Source organism: Chaetodon trifascialis, chromosome 19, assembly GCF_039877785.1.
Source record: "Chaetodon trifascialis isolate fChaTrf1 chromosome 19, fChaTrf1.hap1, whole genome shotgun sequence".
Taxonomy (NCBI): domain Eukaryota; kingdom Metazoa; phylum Chordata; class Actinopteri; order Chaetodontiformes; family Chaetodontidae; genus Chaetodon; species Chaetodon trifascialis.
In genome coordinates this window covers 14,175,049-14,184,368 of record NC_092074.1, presented here as the reverse complement: position 1 = coordinate 14,184,368, position 9,320 = coordinate 14,175,049, and the positions used below count along the sequence as shown (strand labels likewise).

At 41.6% G+C, this 9,320-nt stretch overlaps 1 protein-coding gene across 1 annotated transcript; it reads left to right on the top strand.

The window, feature by feature from the left end:
- Positions 1-5,100: 5,100 nt before the first annotated feature.
- tmem18 (transmembrane protein 18) lies at positions 5,101-9,074 on the top strand. The gene is made up of 5 exons (XM_070987428.1): positions 5,101-5,394; positions 5,601-5,718; positions 6,016-6,070; positions 6,291-6,384; positions 6,486-9,074. The coding sequence occupies exons 1-5, from the start codon at positions 5,302-5,304 to the stop codon at positions 6,582-6,584; spliced, it is 459 nt and encodes a 152-aa protein (XP_070843529.1). The 5' UTR covers positions 5,101-5,301; the 3' UTR covers positions 6,585-9,074.
- Positions 9,075-9,320: the final 246 nt, after the last annotated feature.

The window sequence follows — 9,320 nt, the reverse complement described above, 5'->3', positions numbered from 1 at the left end:
TTCTGGCGAGACACAATGGCTAGAACAAAGGATCATCTGGCACCAGAGTATGGGAGAAGCCTGCTTAAGAAGGCGGACCCTAATGAGGGAGATTAGAGACAGGTGTGTCGACTCGCTGCTCACCGCGGAGGAGATCAGCTCCGCCCCTGCCACGCTCCGGCCCTAGACGCACATTAGAAAAAAAAAAAGGAGAAAACAAAAACATAGCCAGGAACCACAGCCATAACACACACACACGTACACAAACAGACACACCTTCTGGCCTGACATGTCTAAATTTAAACAACTGTTCACAGCTTTAGGATGACAAAGATTCCACAATAGCCTGAACTGAAACTGCTGATGTTTGTGAAATACACTGATTTTAACACATATACATACATACATACATACATACATACATACATACATACATACATACATACATACATACATACATACATACATACATACATACATACCAAGCTCCCATATATACCTGGTCAGTACATTTTTTTCCCTCTTTAATTTTTTTTTTAAGGCCTGGAAAAGTAAGCTTTAAAATTCCAGGTCATTCCAGTGTCTTACACTACCCTGTTAAGCTTGTAACTGGGGCTGGGAAGCTAAATAAAATAAAACAAATAAATAAAATAGGGGCATAGTTGCTCTCTTTACGTTGACTTTGGTTGGCTCTGGTGCTAGCGGAGACCCTCCTAATATGTCGGTGATGCTGGATTACGCTCCAGCACGTAATGAGGGGTCTACGTATATTATGTCTATGGCTGCCACCGCTGTGCGTTGCCATGGATACAAAATGTAACGGTACACACATCACTCATGAGAAGCTCTCTTGTCTCGCTGTCTTGTCAGTGCTGTGCCATGTGGCTTCTGTTTTTACAATGTAATCACTTACCATTCAGATGAGTGACATGGCCAAGTGTGTCCACTTTATAATAAAGTCGTGTTTATTTCATGTTAGGATACATTAAAATCTGGAAGCTTTAAATTGTGAACTGTGCAATTTTTCAGAGATTTGTGGCGATGCACAGTATTTTGCACATCTAAAAATACACATACACAATAAGGAAACTGAACTTAGTGTGTTTTGTGCTGATAATGGTTGTATATCTTTCTTTCTTTCTTTCTTTCTTTCTTTCTTTCTTTCTTTCTTTCTTTCTTTCTTTCTTTCTTCTGTACAGGGTAACTTCACTTCAGTGTAGGCTGTGCTGTTTGGGGCAACTGCCCCTCAATGAGGTGGTCCTGCAAGTGTTTCTCCTCGCCGAACCGACGCACACTAACTGCTCATTATATGTCCACCTTGTTTTCATTTTCTGACTTATTTCTATTGCTCTGTTTGGAGGAACACTAATCCATGTGATGTTATAGAGAAATTGTCAAGAGAGTGGACATTTTTTCATTTTCAACATTTTGAGCAAGTTTCTCAGATACGTTTTTTTGTTTGTTTTTATGAATCTTTGCAATTTACTGCAGCAACTCTGAACATTCACTCAGAAAGGACTCGGAGAGTTATTGTTTTTCCCCAAAGGAAGGCTCTTCTTTTTATGTATTATTATTATTATTATTATTATTATTATTATTATTATTATTATTATTATTATTATTATTATTATTATTTATGTGTGGGAAAGTGTAATTTCAGTTTGTGAGCAAAAGTGTGTTAGAGGGTGTAAGGGCTATTTTTTTAACATGTCCCAAGGAAGGTCTTTTTTGATGTCTTGACATCCATTGACACTTATTTTGAAGCAAGGCTGCTTGAAGTTGGACTTGTTGGGGGTTAAATAAAGGTCCTTATTGAATTGTCTGTTCAGCTATTTTTTCTAAATATTTAGTTTTTCTAAATATTTAGTTAATATTTAGTTTGTCTAATTCTCATGGAGATTCTTTGTAGATATTATTTTGCTTAAAATTTTGAAATCTAGCAATTTCTGTAAACTTACAGTGCATACTTCCCGTGAAATTATTTTCTCCGCATTTATCCCATCCTCGGTCTGTCGATCCTCCGCGGCAGACCAGGAGCGGTGGGCTGCCAGCTGCCAGCCGCCAGCCGACGCCGGCGCCCGGGGACCAGTTCTCCTTCGGTGCTTCGGTTCTCCTTCCTTTGGTGATCTTCTTGCATGTTTTTAGTGGGAGTTATTTAAGGAGGAAACCTTAGGTTCCTTAGGTCCAAAGCCACCAGACTCCCATATGTCTGTATTCTGCTCTTTAACAAAGTATTTCAGCATCAAGCACGTGTTTTTAATGTGTGACAGCGTCCTGTGTCATAACTACATCTCTGCCATTTGTAACAAGCCAAACCGTGTGAAAATCGGGTAAAAAGTTAGGATTATTGTAGTTGGACATACACCTTCCTCCGTAGAAATAAATGCACTGGGGGCGCATGGGAGACCCATCCAAGATGGCGGCCGCGCTGAACGTCAGTTCCAATAGGAAGCAGCAGTCAATGAGGCGTCTACGTACATTATGTCTATGGTGGCAGCTGCTGGAGGCCAGTGGTGGAGGTGGTTGGTGGTGGTGTCCCCCTGTCTGCTGTGTTCTGGGAGCGGGTTTTCTCACTGAGTGTGTCTGGCACGTTTGTCCGGTGATTTGAGTTGACTCCCTTTTTCTTTCGTTTGTGGATTCCTCCCCAACACTAGTCCCCTTTCCATCCACTAGGCCCCAGCCCTGATTAGATTATTTCCCTTCCCCCGTCCTGTGTGAATGGTGTGTTCCTCTATTGCTTTTAAAATTAATTGTTTAATAAACTAAATTGGGAACCACGTCTCATGCCTTCTTGAGTGAACGAACCTGTGTGCCTTGTATTTGGGAAAAATAATTCCCTGGGTGAAATTCCCAGGGTGGCGTTGTTGACAACATTTAAAGGTCCTTTTGACCCCCTCCTCCTCCTCGCTCCGCCACATTACTTTGTTGCAATGGGCAGAGTTCTCTCAGCTTGACAGCAATAGTCCTTCTGACTAAAAGCCCAAATCCCTTTTAACAGTGTAGTTCCACTGTGTCCCGCTCTGAGCTCACGCAGAAACCTGAAATTTGACCTAAAAGTGTTCCTCGATACCGGTCGGTGAATCTTCTTTCACACATGCACACGGACAGTCAATCTGGTTGTATGTGAAGGTGCAGGATAGCAGACCTCCACCTGCCCAGCAAGATCACGGGACTCTGCCGTTCACCTCAGGCGCACGAGGACATCGTTTGCATGAAACTGTGGCCAGGTAAGACTAATTATGGAAAAAGTACACATTTGAATAACATGCCTAAAACTCAGCGATAGTTCATGATCTATTTGTAAAATCTACGGAGAAATATAACTGTTTTTGACAGTGTGGCAGTCGCTTTCGTCCCGAAGTGAGGACTCTAACGGGACGCTGCGGGGCTCGCCGAACCCCAGTCAAAAATCTACAAATTTAAAGTTATCTCGCTTTTCTCCAAAATTTGCGTCGGTCCGCGTGTTTTCGATCTGGGAAAGTAATCAGTATGCTCTGCTGAGTAATTCGGCTTAAAAAATTGTCCATGAAAAGGTTTTTAAAGTGTTTTTTCAGTGCTTCATCAATTGCTTATTAGATCAGGCGAATTGAACTCCGTTCGTCTCTGGCTCATCGAAGCTATGGCTTGTTGGGTGCTTCCTGACATTAACGGATCATTAATGTCGCGTCTCAGCTGACATATTTCTGTTCTATATTTGTTTTATTTTGTATGGGGCAGCAATCTCTCCACATAATTGGCTGTTCAAGGTCTATTATAGGTAGGGTTGCCACCCGTCCCGTAAAATACGGGATTGTCCTTTAATTGACAATTAAATGTTGCGTCCCGTATTGAACTAATAAATCTAACAATAATAAACAAACTAAAACACAGGAAATACTAAGGCCAGCAAAATCATCGTGAGGGGATCCACGCAGGACCCCGGTCGTGCGTTTGTGGCTGTGTCCCAATTCAGGGGCTGCATCCTTCGGAGGACCCTTCCTACGCGGCCCACGGAGGACGCGGAGGCTCCTCCGTGGGCCGCATCAACCATCGGTAAATGGGACCATACGTAGATGCCTCATTGACTGCTGCTTCCTATTGGAACTGACGTTCAGCGCGGCCGCCATCTTGGATGGGTCTCCCATGCGTCCCCAGTGCATTTATTTCTACAAAGGAAAGTGTATGTCCAGCTACTATAATCATCACAACTCCTCTAATTTTTACCCGATTTTCACACGGTTTGGTTTGTTACAAACGTCAGAGATGTAGTTATGATACAGGACGCTGTCACACATTAAAAACACGTGCTTTCATGCTGAAATACTTTGTTAAAGAGCAGAATACAGACATATGGTATGGCATATGAATAAATGTATTAATGAATTAATTTTAGATTTTAATAAAGAAACAATTGTTAATTTGATTTCTCTCTCTCTCTCTCCCTCTCTCTCTCTCACTCACACACACACACACACACACACACACACACACACACACACAAAATCATGACCCTTCTGTACACACCAATAACACAAGAATTTCTTCATTTCTGTTTTTGTGCGCAGAGTTTATTTAATGTAAAGTTAAGCACAGGCACATGCACGCGTGCGCGCTCACACAACACACGCACAAAAACCAGACATCTCGCATAACCTGTTGACATGCGTATTAAACAAACTGTCGAAACGAGGAAGGTTTTTTCTTTTTGGGCAACTCATCATGTGTGTCGGCCCACAGTCCTCTGCTTCTTTCATGCACACAGACACACACACACACACACACACACACACACACACACACACCCCGTCTGGCCTGACGTGTCTAAATTTAAACAACTGTTCACAGCTTATTCCATAATAGCCTGGACTGAAACTGCTGATGTTTGTGATATACACTGATTTTAACACATACATACATACAAAGCTCCCATATATACCCGCTCAGTACATTTTTTCCTTCTTTTTTTTTTTAAGGCCTGGAAAAGTTAGCTTTAAAATTCCAGGTCATTCCAGCGTCTTACACTACCCTGTTAAGCTTGTAACTGGGGCTGGGAAGCTAAATAAAATAAAATAAATAAAATAGCGGCGTAGTTGCTCTCTTTACGTTGGCTTCGGTTGGCTCTGGTGCTAGCGGAGACCCACCCAATATGGCGGCGACGCTGGATTACGCTCCAGCACGTAATGAGGCGTCTACGTGTGTCTACGGTTTTACACCCGAATATCAGGCGTCTGTGTGACGTCATTCTACAGCGACAGAAGTTTTTCCTCCGTCGCATTGATTCTCCAGTGTCTTCGTAGTCTTGACTTGTTTACATTAGACACCATCGACCAAATATTTGTGAAGATGACGGACCAGAAACCCGAGAATATCAGTTCTATCCCTATTGACGGGTTCAGCAATTTAAGGATTACATCCATATGGACGTTTCTCATGTCTGTAAGTTACATTTTATTTCCTGACTCGAGGGGCTAGCTAGCTGTGAGATAGCTATCACTACTGATAGAGCACTTGTTTTCTAATTAACATAATAGCCTCCCATTTCGGACACTTACATTCCGATGCAGGTAACATCTTAAGGAACAGCTGCCCAAAGTGTGCTTTTAAAATATTTAAATCTTTATTTTTTTTTGTACTATTCGTAGGTGCAGTGGTCGGAGCCTTGGCTCATCGGACTGTTGGTGTTTCATTTTGTGTGTTTGGGCCTGACTGTGGTCAGCTGCAGGTATTACAGAGCTCAGATATGTCACTTCCTGCTCATGGGTAAGTGAATAAGAAAGGTAACCACAATAATTCGCCTTCACGAAACTGTTGTTTGATAGCAAGTATAATTACACCTTTACACATCAGATTTGGTGTATGATGCAAGACTGACTTACAACAAAACACTTTCTGTTAGTAGGGGGTAATGTTAATTCAACTTCTATTTTTTCACTTCTTGTGACAGTGTCCTGTGATATACCTGAATTGTAACATCCTGACATCACATGCACATCAAGAGTAATTTAAAATTGATTGATTGAGAGTTTCTGACATGATTGGCATTACCTCTGTCCACAGTTGGCCTGGTTTATAGTGCTGAGTATTTGAACGAGCTTGCAGCCATGAACTGGAGGTAATACCGTTGTTCAGCTGTGTTTTACTTCATTTCATGTGAAATAACGTGTTGTTCAAAAGCAGGACATATACAGTACCTCAGTATGAATCTACAATGTAGGAAATAATCAAAATAAAGTAAAACCATTGAATGAGAAGGTGTGTCCAGACTTTTGTCCAGTACTGTACAATAATTAGGAAAAACTCATTAAGTTTTTTGTTTGTTTTTTTTCCTTCAGGTCTTTTTCCAATTTCCAGTACTTTGACTCTAAGGGCATGTTCATATCTTTGGTCTACTCGATTCCTCTTCTGTTGAATACAGTCATCATTGTGGTAAGATTTAATGTTCATCCTCATCCTTGTCACATGGATTAAAATGTTAAAAGCTCTACTCAGCACCTGCTCGTGTGAATGTGTGTGTTGTACATTGGCAGATGGTGTGGGTGTACAGGACCTTTTCCACCATGACTGAACTGAAGACACTTCAGCTCAAGCGAAAGGCTCGCAGAGAGAAGAGAGAAAAGAATGACTGATCCCTTCACATATGTCCAAAAATGGAGGAATTAGGAAGCAGCGTGTCTGCTGTGCTAATCCTGAGTTGTTGGAGAGGGATGGCAGATTCCTTCTTGTGACTGTAAAAGGATTTCTCGTCGGTGTCGGGTCAGGGCCGGGCATCTGTTTCTGGTAACGGCTGTTGAAAGATGTGTCTGAATGTGTTGTAAACTGAGAGATTTATGGAGACCAAAAGGCATTTACAATATTTTTTTTTTCTTTAACGTTGTTTTTAAAGTCTGTAAAATTACACATTGAGAGATGAAGTGGGGTTTGTTGTATGACTGCTCAGCTTACTGTGTTACTGTCTTAAAATGTACAAGTTAATACTGAAAAAAAGTTCAATAATGTCCTTTCTTCATGGCAGCACTGAGGATGTGCCACTAGAGGGCAGTATGGATTAAATAACATAAGACACTTCCCGCTGTCCATGAGATCAATTCTTTTTCTCAACTGGCCATTTTTCTTTTTAACTTTTTATCTCTGTGGAGAGCTGACACCTTCTCTTCAACCTTACTATTGGTTTTACTTTATTCACATCACTCAATTTGTTTTTCCAGATGCGTTTGATATATGTTGGTATGCTTTGCCCACATCCATCTGTCAGGATCCTTCAGTGTACACATCAGTGACTGGATTGCAGTCGTTATCTGAAGTTATCTGACAGGACGGGGAGGAGGAGAAAAACGATGTTGATGAAGTGTCTTCCAAAGAGATGAAGCATTAAAGTTTGGACTCTGACCTCTCTGTGGTGAACACAAGCAGGTGTTTCACACACGGACTTGAATCATGTCCAAACACAGACGAGTTTGAGAAATTTATATATTCAAATATTGGAGTGGACACTATTGCCATCCTTCTCATCTGATTGCTGTTAAAATTGGACTCAATCACCTGTTCATATACAGTACCTGACAAACGTTTGGACACACCTTCTCATTCAGTGTTTTTTGTCTTCTTTTTGATTATTTTATACAGTGAAGATGAATACATCAAAACTATGAACTAGCACGTGGATGTGTGTAGTCAGCAAAAAAGACGATCTGGGTTCAGGTCGGTTGTTTGTGGAGACCAGGTCATCTAATGCAGCGCTCTATAGCTCTCTTTCTTGCTCAGATAGCCTGGAGGTGTGTTTTGGGTCGTTGTCCTGCTGAAAAACCGAATGATAGCCTGCGAAGCACAAACCAGATGGTGCATCTCACTGCAGCTACCAGCAAAGCATCCGCACACCATCACACCTCCTCCTCATGGTCGTTCATGGTCAGAACCACACATGCAGATACCATCCGTTCCTTCTCTGCGTCTCATGAAGACACAGCAGCTGAAACCACAAATGTCAAATTTGGACTCATCAAACCAGATTTCCACTGGTCTAATGTGCATTCCTTGTGTTTCCTGGTCCAAGCAAATTCTCTTCTACTTGTTGATCTGCCTCACTGGTGATTTCTTTGCAGCAATTTGACCATGGTCTTAACTCACTGTGGTCATTAGAGATCTTATGGCACTTATTGCAAAAGCTAGGGTGTCCCCCATGGTTCAATTATTTAGAAAATTAAGAGAGAAAATGGCACAATGCAACATTAGAAGTATTCTGCCAGGCCTGGAGCGGATCACTGCCTCCATCAAACTAAAAGTAATTATTACTCTGATCTGCACTAAAACAAACCCACCCACCAGTTTCCAAATGCACAGGTGAGGTTTTTAACAACTACTTCACTGATGTATGATATTACTGACAATGCAGTAACTCCCTGAGTATCGCCTCTCTTATTGATCACCAGACCACCAGGCACCTCTTTCAGCTCCAGTCTGTTCAAACACTCTCTCCCAAATTTCCAACAGCTCCAAAATAACCACATATGTTTTGGATCCCATTTCTGGAAAACTCATAAAAGACCTGTTCACCGTGATAGGAAAAGCTCTTCTAGACATCATCAATAAATCCTTCAGTTCTGGTATCAATCACACTGCTTTTAAAACAGGGGTGGTTACACCCTTATAAAATAGGCTAAGCCTTTACTGGCAAAATGTTAATAATTATAGACCGATTTCAAATCTCCCCTTCATTTCACGTCTATTAGAAAACCTGTTTGCCAGCAAAGTCGCTGTTCATCTCTCCACTATTGACCTTTGTGATGAGTTTCAGTCCAGTTTCAGAGCCAAACATTGTACTAGTTTTGATAGAGTGTAGTGAGCCAAGCTACGATTCACTCTACATTCAATGAAGCTTCAATACACTAAAGCTATGACCAGAGAAATGTAGCAAGCTAAGCTACGGCAACATGGCAAAAGTAGTTCGCTACATCAAAGCCGTGAATCATCTTCATGTCAGTGCTATCAGTGATCAATAAATCCACCAGTCAAACAGAGAAAAATGTTAAGTTCAAATACTAATTAAACACTAAGCTGCTTCCTCTGCTCCAAAACCAATATGGCAGCAAAAACAAACAAAATAAACATGTGCTCCATACAAAAATCAGGGGTCAAGAGTGTGTGTATGTTTTTTCTGTGCCTGTGTGTGTGTGTGTGTGTGTGTGTGTGTGTGTGTGTGTGTGTGTGTGTGTGTGAAGAGGGAATAAGTCAACTCAAACCAGTGTGGAAAAAGAATAAAGAACCTGACTCCCTCTGGATCCCCTTTGACTGTGGGCAACAACTTCATGAGAACCTTCCTGGTCTCAAGAGCTGATAGAGCACAAGACGTCACACACAGCTCTGCC

Bases quoted from the DNA above. Each gene is read 5' to 3' on its own strand.
- tmem18 (XM_070987428.1), top strand. From the start codon at position 5,302: ATGACGGACCAGAAACCCGAGAATATCAGTTCTATCCCTATTGACGGG. The intron at 5,719-6,015 runs GTAAGTGAATAA...CTCTGTCCACAG, and splicing joins ATGTCACTTCCTGCTCATGG to TTGGCCTGGTTTATAGTGCT. The intron at 6,385-6,485 runs GTAAGATTTAAT...GTACATTGGCAG, and splicing joins TGAATACAGTCATCATTGTG to ATGGTGTGGGTGTACAGGAC.